Source organism: Sardina pilchardus, chromosome 1 (assembly GCF_963854185.1).
Source record: "Sardina pilchardus chromosome 1, fSarPil1.1, whole genome shotgun sequence".
Lineage (NCBI taxonomy): Eukaryota > Metazoa > Chordata > Actinopteri > Clupeiformes > Clupeidae > Sardina > Sardina pilchardus.
In genome coordinates, this window is record NC_084994.1 from 38,640,521 (window position 1) to 38,661,866 (window position 21,346).

Consider the following 21,346-nt stretch of genomic DNA (forward strand, 5'->3'; position numbering starts at 1 on the left):
AAGTAGTGGTGCACAACTTGTGTGATTTAACTACCAACTTCAATGACAAGCTGTGTTACATTCATCACATTGTGTAACAAATAACAAAATGAATGTGTTGGAAAGAACACAAAATGGCCCTCATTTATCAACCGAGCGTAGAAGAAACCAGCGTACATCTGAGTGCAGAAATCATCTTACGACGGGGCACACGTGTGATTCATCAAACTTTCATATCACTCCAATTGCAGCGTAAGAATAAACGTGTGTTGATAAATGTGGCGGCTGGAAACAAGTGTGATTTAAATATCACGCCCCTATATATGCTCGTTTTTTAATGGCCTCGCCCCTAGAATTTACGACATGAAGGTGCATTATACGTCCGAAAGAGATCTCGAGCCACAGTGACGTCCAGCTGAAACTTGTTCATTTTGATAGCTAGAGGTGTCATCAAAGAAGGTGGGAAACTAGAGCGATTTAAGTGCAACAGACTCTACAGTATTTTCGCAGAGAGAAAATACAAAAGCATACATCACTGAAATTTGCCCTTTGAAAATAGGCACCTGAGATCAATTAAGTCTGTGAGTCATTAGGCGAGTTTGTGATGGCGCAGCATCGAGCAACGCTGCGCAGAACTGCGCAGCACAAGATGCACATGGTTAAAAATCTGTCCACAATGATCTAGATGGGCGTGTTTACGACTCTGCAGTCAATGCTCGCGTTTCCCAAATACATTAAGAAGCTCTTAACGCTAAGATCTTCTTCGGGGCGCTGTGAAAGAAGAACGTGTTTCTCAGAGTCGCTCTTAGCTTAAGAAGATCTTTCACTAAGAAGGAAACGTAAGATCGAGCTGACCACTCTTAACAGCCTTCTTAGCGATCAAATGCTCAGTGAGCATAGCCAGCCGCTAGGGGCATATTTCTAGGCTTTAGTGATCAAGTTGCGTCAGGGAAATGTACATCCTCCACTTTTTTAAACAATAAAACAATTTTCAATGTTGCAATGCAATCGTGGCTGTGGACCACTGGCGCAAGAAACATACCATTTAAAAAAATAATATTGAATTAGGCTACACGTTTAAGTTCTCAACACATATGCATATGAGTTTATAGTATACTATACATACAAAAAACATCAACAACCCTGTGGCATTTCACAGATATCAAGGAGACAGATGTAATTTAACTCAGCTGAACCTAATCCAATGAGGCTTCACCTGCTACTCTAGGCGTTGCCAAAGTCCGCGATGTAAAAGTCCGGTTTACATTAATGCATACGTGCACCCCACTCGCAGGCCACATGGGCTGGAGGGTTACATATTCTCGAATATATTAAAGTAGACTAGTCTACATTACATGCCTACTACCACACTATCTATAAGAGAGATGGGATGCGTCTTGCATGAGTTAATACATGAATGGCCTAAGCTAATAAAAAATAGGCCTAGGCTATATTGATATTCACCTTGTTTGATCCGTTTGATCAGTTTCAGTTTGAGTTTTTTGGCAGACTATAGGTGTAAGGAGCCGCGACTGCACAGCCCGGGCTTGAAGTTATCTTCAGAAACAATATATTTAAGCTCACGATATTCACACCGGCCCAAAACGTTAACGGTCCTCCGGGAATCCTCCCGAATCTTCCGATTGGCCACCCGGGTCTGCACACACACACACACACACACACACACACACACACACACACACACACACACACACACACACACACACACACACACACACACGTGCCTAATTGCACCTGTAGGGGGAACAGGGGGCGCTGTGTATGACTTGCGCTGATAAAGGGGTGGGTGATCGATTTGCCTGGCATCGATTGATTCAGTTTCAGCACCACCGTGGTGAACAGCTCTCGTTAAGAGCTTCTTAAAAAGCTTCTTTGGCTTGATCTTAAGGTTCTCCTAAGAAGGCAGTTAAGAGAACGCATCTGGAAAACACCTGTATCTTAGCGCTCCTTAGCGATTCCTTCTTTGGAGCCTTCTTAAAGGGATATTCCGCCATTTTTTACGCTCATTTTCCACCTCCCCTCGAGCAAAACAATCGATATTTACCTTGTTCCCGTTCATCCAGCCATTCTGTGAGTCTGGCGATACAACTTTTAGCTTCAGCCTAGCATAGATCATTGAATCGGATTAGACCATTAGCTTCTCGCCTGCTAGCTTCATGTTTAAAAGTGACTAAGATTTCTGATAATTTTCCCATTTAAAACGTGTCTCCTCTCAAGTTAGAAAGTGCAATAAGACCAACTGAAAATGAAACCTGCCGTTTTTCTAGGCTGATTTGACATGGAACTACACTCTCATCTGGCGTAATGATCAAGGCAACTTGCAAACTACTGGCACTACTACTGCTTGTTGTCTATGGGGACTATTTTCAGATGCTGCGTACGATATCACTGCGCCTATAAATTGCCTCGATTATTACGCCAGATGAGAGTGTAGTTCCATGTCAAATCAGCCTAGAAAAACGGCAGGTTTCATTTTCAGTTGGTCTTATTGCACTTTCTAACTTGAGAGGAGACACGTTTTAAATGGGAAAATTACCAGAAATCTTAGTCACTTTTAAAGATGAAGCTAGCAGGCGAGAAGCTAATGGTCTAATCCGATTCAATGATCTATGAGAGATTGGCATGGTGTTTTGTTCAGTTTTGTTCAGCTAGCCTATTAGCCTGTTTGATGCTCATTGAGCTCAATGCAAATCAAACCAGCTAATACGCCAACTGAACAAAACACCATGCCAATCTCTAGTTATGGTGAAGGGTGTGTGATGATGTGGGACTATTTTAGTTCCAAAGGTCAAGGGAACTTTATCAGGATGCATAGTATCCTGGATCCATGAAATAAGTGGCCTTTAAAAATCTGCCTGCCTCTATGTTAACCCTTGGTGTTAAATTCCCATAGGGTTACATAGGGGTGCCAATACATTTATTTATTTATGATACATTATTCATTCACATAGAAAGTTGGTGTCCTTAAAGGTTGGATATTTCCTACTTTTATTACTTAAGGCATTAAGATCAATTTCCAAAAGATGATTTTATATCCCTCTTTTTAGTCAACTTTAACATGAGTGCCAACACTTTCAGCCATGACTGTATTTTACTCAAGTTGAAATTAGGTGAATAAAATGAGTATAATTTACTTGACTCCTTAAAGTTATCCCAACACAAACTACACACATAGAAATAACTCAGCTGAATGACTTATTTACACTTAAGTTAACTTCCCGGGTTTTACAGTGCAGCCAAGCAGTGGTGCTCAAGTAGGCAGCCAACAGAAGGTACCCAGGGACCATTCCATGTGCTCAGTCTGAGTCCTGGTCAGGGACATCGACACTGCCTGGTACTGCACTGACTTGCACTTTCCTCACATCCGCATATCGTCAGCTCCAAGCACCTGACCTGTACTCACCAAGCTCCAAGCACCTGACCTCTGTGGTTAAAAGCTGGGGGAAAAGCATGCCATCCTTCATGTGCCTTCTTCTGTTGGCTGCCTATACCCGAGCACCACTTGGATGGGGAAAAAATACCTTTGCCATACGACTATTACAAAGTTATTACTACTAACTAGTTACTTACCCTAAAGAACTGAGAGATCAGTTATGGTTGGGTAGAATTGATAACTATAGTGATATGTCCATTAAACATAATTTGTCACAACCTGGTACATTAATGAAGTCAAATAGCACCATAGACCACCATCTACAGTTCTACATTTTTGCCATAACATTTAAGTATTACAACATGTGCAGCAGTGCACTGTCTCTCCCTACAAGCTTTATACTTGTCTTGACTCATTCCCATAGATAGGGGTACTGATTGATAGAGGTTTTGGAATACTATGTTATGTTTCCAATCTGATATTCACTTTGAGAACTGGTTCTCTTTAGGCGGAGATTGTTTTTTTTCATGTTCTAGGTCTGTTGTCTCTTATACTGTACAATAAATGTTAATTCTGACACTTCAGCAGACATCCCACGAGTGTTAACTTTCATTCAATATAATTTTTATCTATATGGTCCTTGTGGTTGTGGAGATATTCAACATTTATCGTTGGCATGTCATGTTGAGCAGGAAACCAAAAAATTGGCCTGAAATTGCTTGCACAAGTCAAAAAAAAATGTTTTTAGCTTGACAACCACCATAATATCTTACCTATGGGTGTCTTCTAACTAAAAAAAATAGGGTGACCTCTTGTACCAAAACATGTCTGCAAAAGTCTTAACGGAAGCTCTTTTCAGAATTGGCCCCCTGACAGGGCTCACATTGGGATTGGGCCCATGACACACAGAAAGAGACTTGTAGTCTCCTATTTACATAGTGGGCAGACTTCTGCCCAGGGTTGGCGAGAAGTGAGAAAAAAGAGGTGTTGTGGTGACACTTACAAACACTCTCACAGGGGCTTCTTCGACCCAGGCCTTCTCCCCAAGGCCTGGGTCGTGGAAAGGTCAGTGTTTTTTTCCACAAGCCATGCAGATGAGAGGGTAAGTGGGTGAGTACTCAGGCACTTTTTGGCTCTGTGGGCAGGGCTTGGCTAGGGAGTGCCAAGACCAAAGAAGTCCCAAGCCAATAAATATCCATACCCATGTTAAATGACCTGTCTCCTCTCAGTGTCTGTAAGTTGGTCTTGACGGCACATTATCAAAGATTAGAGTGACGCTTGAGCTTATAGTAGTTTTACTTGACGCAAACATCTCAGGGGCTTCATATCAACAGTATGGGCATGAAGGACGTGGAGAGAGCTGTATTTGTGGGACTTCACCACCACAAGTTTGTCTACTTAGTGTGCCTGATGTTTGCATTGGGTGTCATGTCATCTGAACATGGCAAGTGTGAGGTAAGATGCTTGGCTTTCAGTCCATGTACAAACAGCAATGTAACGTTGAGGTGCAAAAAAAAAAATAGACCTATAGTTTCAATTGCTCATCTTATCTTATTTTTAATTAGTGACTATCTAAATGAATATGAAACAGGATTGTTTGATTAACGCTGAGCAAAGGGGATTATCCTCTCCACTTCTCCCTCCTCCCTCTCTTTCCTCCTCTCTTTTCCTACCATACTTCCCTTAAAACTGTGGCCACTCCTATCCTTTAGTAAGCTGTATTGGCAGATGCAGTGGTATATCTAGCACTGTGCCTCCTTGGCTATTCTATTGCTGTCACTGTAGCTTTGTAGCTTATGCTATTGCTGTAAAGCACTTTGGATAAATTTAAATGGCATAGTCCTTCGTCATGTTCAAGTTCCACTTAACCTGATCATCTCTCCCTGTCTGTCACTCCAGTCAGGAAACGTTGGCTATCTGGGATCTACTTCTGGTAAGCACTTTCATATCCTTTGGAGAAGAGAGAAACCTCTAGAGACCTCTACTGCACGAGTGTTACACAAAAATGTGAGGCAGTTGTGCGTACCTGGGCGGACCCCGGTTTTGCTATGGGCTAATGCTTCAGTTTTTGTTCTCAGACTATAAATACTTACTGAGTTGAGTCTCGTTGCTTTGCATTCCCCTAGAAATCCACAACCACACTATGTCTTGGGAGCCAATTGAATTCGGTAACATATCCACCATCGGGAGCAATTTCAAGTACGACCGGATTCAAAGAATGTTGACAGTGAAACGCGAAGGCAGCTATTTCATTCACCTGACGCTCCATCTCAAGCGCACGGCACGGGACACCGTTAGCAGCAGAGTGACCGTGGTGTTGGTGTCCGCTACCAACGTGTTGCTCTCGTGTAACGTGGAATTACCAGCTGGTGACCAGAACTCTACGGGGACGACGTGCTGGGACGTGGTTCCGAACATGAAGAGAGACAGCCGCCTGTACGCCCAAATGAGTGTGCATTCGGAGACGGGCAGCGTCTTTGGTTGGAAGATGTCGAGCAATGAGACAGGCCTCTTGGTTTTTCTTGTGGATAGCCCATGAATGTTCCCACTTCACACATCATGTATAATTTTGTAATGCTTGCATTTGAATAATTATCTAAATCACTAGAAAGGAAACCATATTGAAACGTTTTTGGTTGAAAGCTTCTGAGCAATGAGTTGGGCTTCTTTATTTTTCTGGTGATGGCCCATTAATTTACCCACTCACACATACACTATGTACTGTATGTACAGTACTATAGTAGAAGCTTATTGTTGACTTGTGCTGTCCAGCCTTTCAGTTTAAACACAACAAGGGACTGTAAAACTATTATCTTACTGTAACTTGTATGTCTCATCTTCCCCTCTATATAGTTGTTGCTCTGTTTACGTTCACCATGAACGAAAACATTTAGATCTGCAAGAACAGCATCTAAAGAGAGAGAGAGATGAAAAAAAGGAGACACTGAAACACTGTTGATAATCTGCAAAATGATTTTGCAATTGACTTGCAGATATTGATTGTTTGATCAACTGACTAAATAACTACCAGATGTCTGGATATTGTGGAATTGTGAAGTGCGGAAAAGACGAATGGCCTGTGATCAGTGTAGCTTACCGTAGCACGTGTATGTATGGTTGATTAATGCCTTTATTTTTCTTCAGTGTTCTTACATTTTTATTCTAGGATTTTGTATTTTGTATTTTTTGGACTTTGTTTGTCATCAGGGCATTGCTGCAAAAGAGCTCTCTAGGTCCAGTGAATTTCCCCTGAATAAACAAATTGCGAAACATATAGTGCCGTTCCATCTGGGTTCATGCTTCCAGTCAGTCACCAATATCTAAACTTTCTATAGGTTGACCACTACCCACACAGGTTCCCCTCAAGGGAAGTGTCTTTCTCTTGCTGTTTATTTTATGGGTATCACCAGGGGGTATTCCAAGTAGGTTTAGTGATAAACCTGGCTAAGTTAACTCAGAGTTTGTTGTAAAACTAATTGAGGAGCTGTATGGCTTCATTCGCCTAACAAAAACAATGCTAGTTCTCGTTGTACAGTAGGAGGTTTACCACTGACTCTGAGTTAACTTACCCAGGTTTGTCACTAAACCACATACTTGGAATACCCCCCAGCCAGGTCCCTTTCCAAAGGGGATTAATCAAATACCATGCAGTCTGTATTCATAATCTAGGTGCTTGATATACACCTGTGGAAAGGGACCTATTGAAACCCAATACACAGTGGCAGCAGCAACAGACCCCACTCTTAATGTGTGGTCCCTATCTGGACACATAGATGTGTTTTTTTTTTTTTTTTTTTTAAGTTGTGTTGTTTTTAACACAAGTCGTGTTATGTTCAACACATATTGTAGCCTGGGTGTTCCCATCCTGCCTTGCACGGTGATTTTATTCCCGCTGCTAAGGCAGTCTGGAAACTACCGCTCTAATTTTTGCCTGAGATAGGGGGCCAATCACAGAACGGGGGAAAGCAAAATAATGATGAGCTATATGCACAGACGCATTTGATAGACATCCGTGGCGCCCAATGAACGGATCTGGGCATCATTTTCAAATACAAGAAAATGAACGTCTGGTTGCCAGACCAAGTCTCATTTGAGAAGTGGTAGGCGCTAGCCAGGCCACCCAGATTGTGTAACAAATATAAAATAAACTACACAAACTGTGTTGTCCCTCCCTGGACACAGAGATGTGTTTAAATCAGCACAAGTATTCATTTCAACATATTCATTTTAAGAGTGATAGTGTGGCACTGAGTTTGGGTGTGGTCCTAGATCACAAGCAAAAGTTAGTATTGCACAGAAAAACAACAGGTTGTGCATGACCAAAGAGCTACCATGAACATGAGGCATGGTTGTGCCCTCCTTTATATGAAAATCTTCAACTTAGAAATAGCCACTAAAAAATGCCTAGGCTACTTGTGATGTCAAATATTGCAACACCATTGAAGTTCAATTGGGGTTGTCAAAGAGGGGCTACCTAGTCAAAAGGACCATTTCAACACCCAAATACAAGGTTTTAATTGGGCTTGTAAAATTGCAATTGAGTTTATTTTTTATAAGTTGAATATATACTATTTTAACAACAGAGAACACAGTAAAATACTCGATTCATCATTTTTTTGTTTGTTTTTTTGTTTGTTTGTTTTTGTTTTTAACTGGTTTCTTTCAATGTTGATTGTAAAATCCTGGAGATGTTCTACAGTGCTTTCATGGAGAATGTTTTCACTTTCTGCATTATCCTGAATTGGACTGTTCTCTATTGGACCACTCTGTTCCTCCTGAAAGAGCATAACATCACGATTCACTTTCCTCATAAAAGCAGTCAGACAAGGGTTATTATTCAGAGGGGGTAAAATTTACTTTGGTCTGAAGTGACTGTAATGTGCCACTTGGTTCAGTCATGTCTGTCTAAAAGGTGGAGACAGGCCTAAAGGCCTTCTCCAGAGAGGGTTGTTAAAAAAAAAAAAAAAAAGGTCCACCACTTTTCTAGGCCTCAATGATGATGTGGACTTTTCTTCCTTTTAATAGGACTTTCAGTAATACAAATATTTATGTAAATCTCTAGTAAGGCTATATCTAATGAGGACTATTATTGGTATTATTGTAATGATCTGTAATACTGCACCTGTGCATTCCTGTGTACCATTTCAAAGAGAATGTCGCCATCTACAGGAATGCTACTGCCACTAAACCGCTGGCTACACTGGCTGCAAATTGCAGATCAGGGGCCTCATTTATAAACGATGCGTACGCACAAAAGAATGCGCACGCCTTGTTCTATGCAAGCTTTGGTGTTTATAAAAAGTGAACTTGACGGTAAAATGTGCGCACCTCCACGCAAGCTCTGACTCATGCGTAGGCTACTGTACGCACAAAAAAGGGGAAACGCAGAAAGTGCGACCTCAGGAGGAAACAGGTACAACGACCCTAAATTGGTTCAATAATCGAAGTTTAACACAAACATAGCATTGTGCAGTGACGCGCATCAAAGGCATAACAGACTAATCCTGCATAGATTCAACGCATATCTCGTTAGAATGGTGAAATACATCCACACAGCTGACATTATTTTGAGAAAGTAGCCTAGCCAACCAAGCTCAAGTAGCATGCAGCCAGACGGGCCTATAGGCATAGGCTAGTTGGGAAATTAGTGCTTTAAAAAATATCGGCGCAAATGATCAGCCGAAATGTTGTTACCGGAACCATAACAATATTTTTACTGACACCCCCTCCCCCCGTAAAACTGGCTGTAACTTGGAAAGTGTTAGAGTGTCTCCTGGGTAACAGGTACAAATGGTATTTTTTCAAATGGTATTTTTTTAATGTAAATTACTTTTATCATGCTTTGCCATAATAAAGACAACTTTTCAGATAGCTCACACACATGCTGTTGAATATTTTTTATTACAGTGCATGACAATTCCATTCTAAATTGCAAAATGTGTCTAAAGCAGCAAATGTTTTCAGACTTGGAGACTTGAGAAACCGTGTTGCACTCTCTGTTTTAGTTTCAATGATTGTGCTATGCATGTCATTTTAGTGTGTTAGCAATTGTAAAACATCTGTTAGACAAAAGATAAAACCAAAGCACCACTAAAGAAGTTTTTTTTTCTTAAGAAGACTTTGTGAATCCGGCCCCTGGACATACACCCCAAAGGATGTACGCCAGAGGATGGCGTGCGCACAAAACTCAGAAAGTGCGTGCGCACAGAAATATTCAAACCGTGCACATGCACGTTCCACGCCAATTTCCCTTATACGCTCTACCAAAGATCAAGGCGGAGCAAGAAACGTTGTCTTTATTATGGCAAAGCATGATAAAAGTAATTTTCATTATGCCAAACAGACAACAGGCTGTAGTTGGTTAGACACAGATCTGGTAACGAAGTGTGTCTGTGTGCCATTTGGTGCAAAAGTTTGATTTTGATCAAATCTAGGCTACAAGCTATACAGTGCGATTTGGTTGCAGTGCTTCATTTAGCCGGATATGAGAGGTATTTTGCAGTTTGGGTGTGTGGTTTTGTGAATTGTGTTAAGTACTTTGATATAAAACCAGCCATGGTTTGCAAAATTGTGTTTTAGCATTTGGGGAAAAAACTAGGCAAGGCGCGGAGAATTATCTCTCTGAACTACTCCAATTCTCTCCACTATATCTTGTCAAATTGTCCATCAACAAGCCACGTGAGCAACACTGTGCCGTGGGATGATTTTAATGATTTTGAGATGACACGAATGGTTACATTGCCTTTATGTTAGGTATAACTCCTTGTTCGAGCGACTAACTTATGGTTTTCTAAAGCCAAAGGCTCCGTGATATAGGCCTAGACATTGTTAGAGTAAGAACAGTCAGTACAGTAAGAACGTCACCACAAAAGCCACAGGTGGAGAGGGGGTAGACAGTTTGTACAGGGCGGTCCGACTCCCCGATGAGGTAGCGTAATTTGCCGATTGCACTATATATACCCATGGTAAGTGGCCATTCTCTCATAGCCTATAATCAAAGGCAAATGCAAATTGAGAGTGATTCTTTAAATATCATAGTTTTACTTGACTTATAAGCAGCTCAAGGACTGCACATTATCAGTGTGGACTTGAAGATGGAAGGAATTGTATTCGCGATACTTCACCGCCACGATTGGTTCGTGTGCCGTCTGCCTGACGTTTGCGTTGGATGTAATTTATCTGGCAGAGGGCAAAGTTGAGGTAAGCTGGTCAGTCGTCAAGGCACAGTTGACAGCCTTATAACGTTTGGGAAATATAGTCAAACCACATTTTTTACAATGCAGTCTTGATATTTGACTTTAAATAAAATGTGCTGTTGTTACACTGACGAGTCATTAACCCATACCCGATTGACGCAAAGTGCGTAAAAGGATCATACAGAAACGCACACTTTTGGCATAGAAAATGTCCAAGAAATATATTTCCTTTTTATACATTTAAACTTAGACCACGTTATTACTGAAGTATTTTTCTGCAAGAATACACATAAGGGACAGTAATCATTTGTTTTAAATAAATGTGTGTACATTTAGGCTATTAAAAGTTGTATGGAAATGAGTCATGGTGTTACTTAACATTTTATGGTGAGGGCCATTATGGCTTTTCCTCCGAAATCGCACTGTTCCTACTCTTGAGGTCACTGTTCCCACCCAGTTTGGCCTAACATCAAATGCCTGACCTCTTTGGAAATCTGAGACCCTGTAGTTCCTTAGAAAATAATCAGAATAATTGTGGGATGTACTGGCACAGCGTTATACTGTATGCTAGTTATTGTTTTTTTCTTTCTGCCGGATAGCAAGCATCTCTGAACTGACCACATATCAGCCCTAGTTGTGTGAAACAGAACCGAGCCCTAGCACCAGGTCTTGTGAAGCTGTATATTTCATGCTATAGATCAATATAGCATGACATATGAATCCTGTAGACCATTAATTGCCAAGGTATGCTCATGCTGAAAAAACAAAAACAAATCCCCTATGGAAACTCCCCATAGGACTTTTAGACAGGTCATTTGCTCAACTTTTTGGGCCTAGTTTTCTGTCAAAGTTTTCTCAATGGATTCCTGGTCAGAACCCCTATTGAAACAGATTAAGACTTGGGGCATGTTCAATTTTGTCCAAAAATTCAAGATGGCCGCCGTATGGGCAATTCCATATCAGTTGGAACAGGTCCGACACCATGGTCCTCAGTTTTTCCTGATTTTTGGTCAAAATGTTCCTCCATGTCTCATTAGAGGAAAACCAAAATTTTAGCTTGGTATCTTGTTTAGTTTCTGAGATATGGCTCTTCAAATGTGGATAGACGTGTCCTAAAAAAGGCCGAAAATGCCTGTATTTAATGAGCACCACTTTTTTTTTTAAACCCCTCTCCTGTCTTAAGCCTACCATATTATTTTCTAAAAATTTGAACACTGGGGCAGTACCCTGTTTAGTTGTCCAATATCACAAAGGGATTATAGTCCTTCCCACCATTGAAGACTTATTCATCGAAACAAACCCATATATTTTTTTAAAGCAATGAAAAACAAAAAAACTGTTTTTGTTCTCTTATGGTCATGAATGGATAGCACTCACATTTTTAAAACTTTACATATATATAGTCCATGAGTAAGAGAACATGTTGAAAAAAAATTGAGATGGTAAGTTTTCGTATTTCGAGGCTATGGGCCTTCAAAGATGGCCAAAATGGTGTGTTTTCCTAAAAATGCCAATTTCATTGCCTTTTTTCAAGGACAAGATGAAATGCAAATCCAACATTTCTTTTTTCCTGCAATAGTATGCCACTTCGTAGACCATGTGAATGTGGTAGATCTGACCTGTCCATTTTAATATCCCCTCAGTACATGTCTGAAGTTAGAAAAAATGAAAAATTGTCTTGGCTGAAGGAGGTGTTGGTTTGATTTTTATGAACCTCCTAGAAGGACATTATGGGGTTTAACCCCATTTTTTATGTTTGAGGGATCAGATTGCCATCCTGTAAACAGGATAACAATTTTATATCCCATTTTTACTCTTTATTGATCCCTTAGAATATGTCCAAAAGTTGTCAAAAATGAAAAAGGCGACTAAATTGAGGGGCCAAGTGGATCAAGTCACACAAGGCTAAAAATGTAACATAAGACAGATGAGATACTGAGGAGAACACTGTGAAATGTATAACCCCTGTTACGATGGCCTTTGAACCCACTGTGTCCCTAACTGAGGTTAAGGGCTAAAAACCACCAACCACCGATCCGGTGGTCTCCAACTTTTTCATATCTCTTGATAGAAAATGTATAGAGACTTAAAACTCATATGTTGTTCATCTCTTCAAAGTGGTTTTTTGAGACCATCCATGACTTCCTGTGATAACCGGAAGTTGGTTTAAAACAGGAAGTAAACTTTAAAAAGGCTGTATCTCTGGGGAAAAAAAACAAAAAGCACCACACACACACACACTCACACACACACACACACACACACACACACACACACACACACACACTCACTCACAAACACACACACACACACACACTCACACACACACACACACACACACACACACACACACACACACACACACACACACACACACTTTTCTTTGGAAAAGCTAAGTGGTAAATAGTGATTGTTAGTTCTCAGTAATTACTACTTCCATTGGAAATACACTCGGTCCCCACTTAGTCATGTACTGTACATCTAGTGGTCAGGGTCATTCCATGGTTGATTTTTTTCAGTGTCCCGAGAAATGCCTTAGGAATATTTGTTTTCTGTCGAAAGGGGCTATAGACCTATGAAAACACACACACACACACACACACTTTTCTTTGGAAAGTGATAGCTTGACAGTGCCATTGAGCAAGTTATAGCAAATTACTTTCTTTGGAAATGCATTACATTACAGTTAAACATACGCCGACGCGTTGCGGCCACATGCCCTGAAGAAGGCCATGTGGCCGCAACGCGTCGGCGTATGTTTTTAGTCTCTGCCATATACAATTAAAGGCTTAATTTGTTCCTCAACTGAGTGCCTTTGACCAACTTTTCTTACTTTAGGTACTGATAGTAGAGTTTCAATATGACATAGATGTGAAAGGTATATTTCCTAGTGTTGTGTTATGTTTACTTGTGTGTAAAGTTTTGGCACAGTGAGCGAAAGTTTTGCAAAATGTGTTCAAGCAACGGGCAAAAACTGTAAAACCAGCAGGCCTAGGCTAGTCTGCCACAGTTTCAAGCACAGTAGCCTAGACTAGTTTACACGCGCAGACATTAAATAACTTAAACATTTTGCCATAAAAAAAAATCTCGGAGTCCAGCCTGTGCACCGCCCCACTGGGCATTTGCCCGGTTGTTTGAAAATGTGCCTTCTGAACAGTGAAAATCAAAGACTGCAGTGTTTTATATAAAGTATAGCCTACTATTGTGTTCCCCCTGATCTGAAAGTGTGCATATGGTGCAAGTGTGTGTCATTTTGTCATCAGAGTTACATTTTGAAAGGATTGTTAGGTTTTGATAGCAGAGTTTAGATAGCCTAGCTACTGATAGTAGGCTAGAGTTTCAATTTGAGATGTGAATGGTATATTTCCCAGTGTTGTCATGTTTACTTGTGTGTAGTTTTGGCACAATGAGCTTATCAAGTTTTGCTAAATGTGTTCAAGCAACGGGCAAAAACTGTAAATCAAAGATGATGGTCCACCAGTGCAATCTTGTTTGTTTCTTTGTTTCAGATCCATTGGGGTGATGTAAGGAGACAACTAACAAAGTTCTTAGCCCCAGCAGGTTACTCATGGACCTGTCTGGGAAATAAAAGCCGGGTGGCATTCATATTAGGCCTACATCATGTTATAGCCTAATTCTAATTTGCATCACAGGTTTTTTTAAAATAGGCCTATAGTTTCCCATTGTTTTGCAACATGGGAATGTATCATTATTTTTTGCTGGGTTATGCTGTGCATAACGAGGACTCAAGATACACTGTTGCGTATTTACTCCAGTCTCTTCGGGTTGCTTCGGAATTTCCGAATATTTCTGTAAAACAGCCTACAAGCCACGCGAGGGCGATATAGGCTAACACAACATAATTCAGTAGGCTATGACAGAATTGGCAGAAATCAGATTGGGTAGGCTAGGTGAAAACTAAAGTGGTCCTCCTGACTATTGCCCTGGTAAAAAAAAGAAAAAGAGAGACTCAAACGAATGTTGAGCAACAACTGCCCTGCGGAGAATCTTATGTAGGCCTAGGCCACGACTTCAAACGTTGGGAAAGTGCGGGAAAACGGGTTCACAGGCTTGTCGCACGGGATTGTTTAACATAACTGAACTGGGCGTCTGAATTGCGCCCCTAGCGTTTAACGGTCGAACCTTTCTCCATGTTTTGCCTCGACCGTAGGCTCCGCCTTTAGTCGTGGCGAATCCCTGTTCCTCTATCAGTGATGTCTCTACAAGAGGGGGGAACGTGTTGGTCTCAGTTGTAGGCACCAGTGGGTCGGTGAACGAGGTCCAGACACAGACAGCCTGAGCTGCGATCCCTGAGAGGCGATGATGGCGGCGGCTGTAGAGAGAGGAGGGGTACGAGCCGCCTTCTTGAATCCAGGCAGCGGAGGTGGAGGCGGCGGACCAGCCCCGATGCTCGTCCCTGCCGCTCCCGGAGCTCCGTCTGGGGCTGCTGGTTCGTGCTCAGCGTCGGGAGGTTCGGGTCCCATGCCCGTGCCTATGAATCTTTTTGCAACATGGGAAATAGACCGATCGTCCCCGAGCTGTGTTCCGAGGTAGGACAACTTGCCTTATGCCTGCTTTGTTGTACCAGCATATATTTGCTTACATTTAAATCTAGACTATTGTTCCCAGGGTGCATGTGGATTTGACCAAGATAGAATAAGCGGGCAAATAGTCTTTCCTGACCTAACGTTAGCCTATGTGCATGTGCAGTCCAACGGTAACGTTACATGGCAAAACTGGCGTCTTGTCACTCTGGTAATTTGCATGATCATTTTGTCGTGACTGTTTAGTTAAATCACAAAGTGGGTAACTACTAGTTAAGGACTCAAAGGAAGAGCCCGTCCTTGTTTTCTATAGATTCCGAAAATCGGAATGTGTATGTTTGTTTACATGCACGCCATCGCTAGCTGCGTCCGAAGTTTGTATTTTTAGGCATTAGCCTCCGAGCCTATACCAAAGAGCTATGCTTGTTTAGCTCGTAGCCATAATGGTTGTAGTAGTGATTAACAATTGCTATAGCGTACTCTTCTGAATATATCTCTATTGTTTAGCACTTGAAGCGGTGTATACCACGGGTTATTGTTTAAATCCTGGAGAAATGGAGAGTCGACGATGACTGACCTATTTCGCGTGCCGCTCGCCTAACATGCCATCGCCCTCTTTTACATACACACGCATATCTGTCGATTCTTCATGGTCAGTGATTTTCAACAGGTCATCATGATGGACGTCTCATACAGTTTTGTACACATTGTTGTTTTTAAACACACACACACACCATACAAACACTGTTTTGCATATGGAACAACCCTGCCACCCGCGGTCTCTGACATGGTAATCTTTGTCCAGTTTTGTGGTAGTAGTATGGCAGCTCAGTCAATGAAGTTGCCTGGGGAATCGAGTCTGCAGCTAGTTAAGCGCTCCAATAACCCAGAAAGCATGGCGTAGCGTAGCCCATCCAGCACGAGTTCAGCCGGGGTGGAGTAGCCTGCTTGGGAGCCATACGGATTGTAGGTTGCAGATTTGAACTGCACTATTATTCTGCTATTGGATGGATAGTCGTAATAGGAGATTCTGAAACCGAGATAGCCTGCATATCTAAGTCAGAAAGTTATCCTTAGTTTAGAACAACCAGGCCTAGAATTGATTAGAACAGAAATGTTTGACCAAAACACATTTGTGTTAGTGCAGCTGTGCCAATAGGACTTCTATGTATTTTTTTTTTTACTTCTTTTCAGTGTCAATCGAAATCTTCAACCTTAATGCCATTACCAGCTCATAGGTTGCCTAAGTAACCTCCAATAGGCTCAGTAATGCAGCCATGAGTTTCTAATGTCGTAAATAATTAGATGTCATATTATGGGGTTTATAGAATGCAAGTGTGTAGGAGGTCATATCAAGTCACGTCAGACAGTGACGCATCTGTTTTCCTCCTCACACGAGTAGTGTTAGACTGGGAGATGTTTATTATAGGGAGATGTTTATTATAGGGTTATATGCTAACAAGTGGATGGGGAATTGGGGAATTTCCTCTTTACTGATAGTAAGTCTGCATTTGTCACCTTTCGCGTGTGTTGTTTTTGTCTTCTCCTGTTTTGTTTATGAAAAGGATCAGACGAACTCTCCTTGTGGCTTTGGCAGACCACACAAACCCCTTCATTTACATCATTAATATGTGTGTGATGTGCGCGTATTCACACAGACACACACACGCTAAACCACACAGTACATTCAAGTGTATTGAAATACACACACACACACACTAATCCACACAGTACCTTTGAGTGTATTGAAATATACGCACACACAAAAGCACGCGCGCACACACACACACACACTTATGCACTCTCATTTGCAAGCACACACATGTAAACTCTTTCTTCGTCCGACAGAACACACTTGAGCCACACAATGCTTCTATTATCATTCAGCAGTAGATAATAACACAGGACTCGGAGAGTATACAGGGCCGACCCTTGTGGTCTGAGCGTGTCCAGTCCCTTTGATGGAGCTGTGAGAGACAACACTCATACATGTTAGGCTTGGTCGAGTGCTAAGCAGATAGGGTTATTATAAGGCTGCATGCATATATAGGCAAACATATGAAGAATTTGGTTCCAAAACGCTTGGCTACATTCTCTATTTTAATCTTCAGTATTCATATGGTGTATGTTGTTCCTTTATTTACTTCTTTACATCTATCTCTCTCTCTCTGTCTGTCTCTCTCTCTATCTCTCTCCCTTTCTCTCTGTGTGTTCTCTTGTCTATTCCATTCTCTCTGTAATGTCCCCCCTCACACACCCTCCGTCTTATTAAAGTAACCTGAGTGTGGCGTTGCCACCTGAGGGACCTTCAGGGTGATGCACAGGGGAGAAGATTAATCATCGCTGCCCAGATGTGGCCTTGCTGGCTAGGGTGTGATGATTGGGGAAGAACTACTCCCTCTCTCTCTCTCTCTCTCTCTCTTTCTCTCTCTCTCTCTCTCGCTCTCTCAAATTCAAATCAAATTCAGAAGTGCTTTATTGGCATGACAAAGTTAGACATTTGTATTGACAAACTTAGCAATTATTGCATACATTGAACATACAAGTATAAGACATGGACATAATAACAGACAAGTAATCGGTAGTAGTAAAATATGTGCCTAAACAGACATTCACGTCTCTCTCTCTCTCTCTCTCTCTCTTTCTCTCTCTCTCTCTCTCTCTCCCCCCTTCAGTATTACCAGTATGTATGTTGTGTGTGCAGGGGTGCCTCCATCTCTCTTCTTGCCTGTTCCTTTTGTCCTCTGATGGTTTACTCAAGTTCACATTGCTGTTTTATTTTGTGCCCCAAATGAACTCATTGTGCTGCTGTAATGTTAACGTTTAACACGCACATTGTGCCAGCCTCGAGTCCCAGGGGAATCAAACTCATTAGTTTGGTTTCAAGGCTGCGGCTAAGTTTAAGGTTAAGTAGGCGGCTTATCCAGTGGAGGGCTTTTTTTATCCACAGCGACTTGCTAGTTGCCAATGCTTGCCTTGGTGTGTATTTGGTTAGCATCCTGTACTAGCTTTAGCTATGGCACCAGACCAGGCCGTCACAGGAGCTGTTTATTGGGAGTCAATGAGTGGGCTGTCGGAGTTGTTTACCCTGGACATCACCTGTGCTTGGCACTAGCAGTCTAGGCACGGGTATTACCCGAGTGATCACCTGTGTGTGACACTACCCGTCCCCTGGAATTAGGCGCGGGCATTACCGGAGTGAGCGTATGTTGTCTGAACAACACAGGTAATTACGCAGAGAACGCTAAGCAAGGGAGTTAGTTAACACGTCGAACGACGTTTCTTTCGAGTACTGGCGCAAAGCTAAACAGATAGGTAAAGAGACAAATGTGACCGCTGGTCTCGCAGGCCACTGTGCAGTGGTTTGGTGCCACAGAATTTTGCTTTTATAGTCGATTCATTTTGTCTATTATTTTCTCGAGTAATTGATTAGTGTCAGTGCAAAATGTAAATGGTGAAAACATTTTAATCAGTGTTTCCCAAAATCCCTAGATGTTGTCCTCAAGTGCCTCCTTTTATCCACTCGGCAAAATATATTTTGTTTATTGTCATAGAAGAGCATAAAGCTGATGAGTTTATGAAGCTACTGCGACTATCGATTAATTATCGCAGCATTAGCATGTGTGTGTGTGTGTGTGTGTGTGTGTGTGTGTGTGTGTGTGTGTGTGTGTGTGTGTGTGTCCATGTGTATATGTGTGTATCTGCGCGTATCTGTGTATCTGTCAGTGTGTGTCTGTGTGTTCATTTGTCTGTGTGTTTCTGTGTGTGTGTGTGTGTGTGTGTGTCCGTGTGTGTGCACGAGCACGCGTGTGTGTGAAAATGTGTGTGTCTGCAGGCGTGAGCGTAAGGGGCGTTGGGAGGACGAGGGGCTGGTATTTAAAGGCCGGCCCAGCGGAACTCTGCAGTGCTGGTCCCCCCTGCCCTCAGGATCTCCTCTTCCTCACATGCCCCCTCACTACACAGAGAGAGGGATGGAGAGAGGGATAGAGAGAGAGAGAGATGGAGGGAGAGAGGGATGAGAGATGAAGGGAGCTAGAGAGAGGAATGGAGGGAGGGAGAGAGAGATGGAGGTAGCGGGACAGAGGGATTGAGAGAGAGACAGAGATGGAGGGAGGGAGAGAGGGATGGAGGGAGGGAGAGAGAGGGAGGTTGGGAAAGAGAGAGAACAGGACATGATAATAGACGCTAATTTATTTTTGGTTATTTAGGGATTTGTTTTATAGCCGTGTGGCATCTTTGTACACAAATGGAAACAGGGGAGAGAGCTTATGTAAAAATGTTATGTCTTCATAACACACACACACACACACACACACACACACTCACACAGGGTATTGTGAGGACATTTGACTCATATAGGCATTAGTAGCCTGACAGCTTTAATAAGGCAGAGAAAGATTGAGTGAGAGAGAAAATGGAGAGAGAAGATGGAGAGAGTGAGAGGAGGATAGAAGATGAGAGAGAGAGAGGGGGGGGGGGGGGGGGGTACAGCGGCCCCCTTTTCTCCCCTCCACTGGCCTGTAGGAGAGGTCCACAGGAGCCCAGAAACAGCCTCCACATCAACCTCACACACACACACACACACACACACACACACACACACACACACACACACACACACACACACACCAGTGAGCCCTCAACACTGCCAGCATGGAGCTGCAAGCACGCTACACTCCCTCAAAGTCAGTCAAGGCGAGTGAGGGAGGGATGGAGTGAGTGAGTGAGAGAGAGAGAGCGAGAGAGAAAGAGGTTTTGTGTTGGTGCAGTGGTCAGAGTGTTACAACATAATAGTAACTAGATAGTTAGATGTTTAGTAGCAGCGGTGTTGACTTGACGTGTGTGAAGACAGTAGAGCAGCCAGAGTCCAAATGATGAAGGCTGGTTCTGGACAACTGAGCGGACAGCTGAGCGTTTGGTAGCACTGAGTGACAATTTGAAGCATCCTCTTCAGGGCCGACGCCAAAATACGACAAGGGATTGATTTTGGAAGCAGTTTGGCGAGAAATACCGTAACACAGAACAGAAGAAACAGCAGCTTGTCTTCACTCCATGAGAATGGGAGGGAATTGCGAATAGAATCTCAAGTAGCTCTCTTTCTCTCTTTCTCCCCCTCTTTCTCCCTCTCTCTCTCTCTCTCTTTCTCCCTCTCTCTCTCTCCCTGTGCTTCATGAAGGACATTGGCAGCACGTCTGCCATTATATCACTGGTCTATTCCCTCGGGGGTTGGCTCAACGTTGACATCACTGTTGACCTCACTGATGAGGACTTGACCTGACGCGATGCAGACCTCATGTGGGTGTTTTCCCAGAAAATATTTACGATGACCAATGGGACGTCTTGCGTCAGGTTTCATCGCCGTAACTCCCGGCAGCTGCGTAGCAGCCTCTTGTCAGATGGTATCTAATTAGTATGGCGTTATATTGAGGATGGTGGTAGTGTAGTCGTTAAGGAGTTGGGCTAGCAATGCAGAAGCCTGAAAGTTGTGGGTTCAATTCCCGCCTTCCACCGTTGTGCCCTTGATCAAGGCACTTAACTCCAAGTTGCGCCGGGGACAATGTAATGACAATGTAATCCCTTGAAATATCGTTGACATTTTTAAGTCTCTTTGGCTGAAAAAAGTGTCTGCTAAATCCTAAATGTAATGTAAAAGCATCACGTACTGTGTATGTTTTTTTGAACATTGCTTAGAACATGCGTTGTTATGTTGTTACAGAAAACGTCCTTTGGTCTCTCTCTCTCTCTCTCTCTCTCTCTCTCAATTCAATTCAATTCAATTCAATAAAGCTTTATTGGCATGAAAGTTTCATCAACAATATTGCCAAAGCTCAATTACATGTACACGTAAGGGGTTAAAGAAAATAAATAAACTGTGTAATTAACTCTCTAATGCTGAGTCGGTGTTCGTTGACCACACCGTCCAGGGCTGTCCAGGCCAGGGCCTCTCCCTTCTCATCTTAGGGTGAGATCTGAGGACCCTCGTTAAGATGATAAACAGGGTCAGTCAATAACACTGACACTCCTCCTCCCTCTCTCTCTCTCTCTCTCTCTCTCTCTCTCTCTCTCTCTCTCTCTTTCTCTCTGTTGTGCCGTCTCTCTCTCCGCTGGGGAGGAGAGATGACCGGCGGTGCGCTCGGGGAGGGGCGGGGGGGGGCGCGAGGAGCGGTAATTAAACGCCGCGAGCTGGAGGCAGGTTAGCCCGCCAATGCCTCGTCAATTATTCAGGCGCTTTC

The 21,346-nt window shown here is 42.6% G+C and overlaps 1 protein-coding gene across 1 annotated transcript in view; it reads left to right on the forward strand.

Moving 5' to 3' along the window:
• Positions 1-14,820: 14,820 nt before the first annotated feature.
• Positions 14,821-21,346, forward strand: part of LOC134078695 (phosphofurin acidic cluster sorting protein 1-like) — an 85,769-nt gene continuing 79,243 nt past the window's right edge. Inside the window, exon 1 of the mRNA XM_062534808.1 lies at positions 14,821-15,119. Within this exon, the coding sequence (XP_062390792.1) occupies positions 14,890-15,119 (230 nt within the window). The 5' untranslated portion in view covers positions 14,821-14,889. The remainder of the gene's footprint in view (positions 15,120-21,346) is intronic.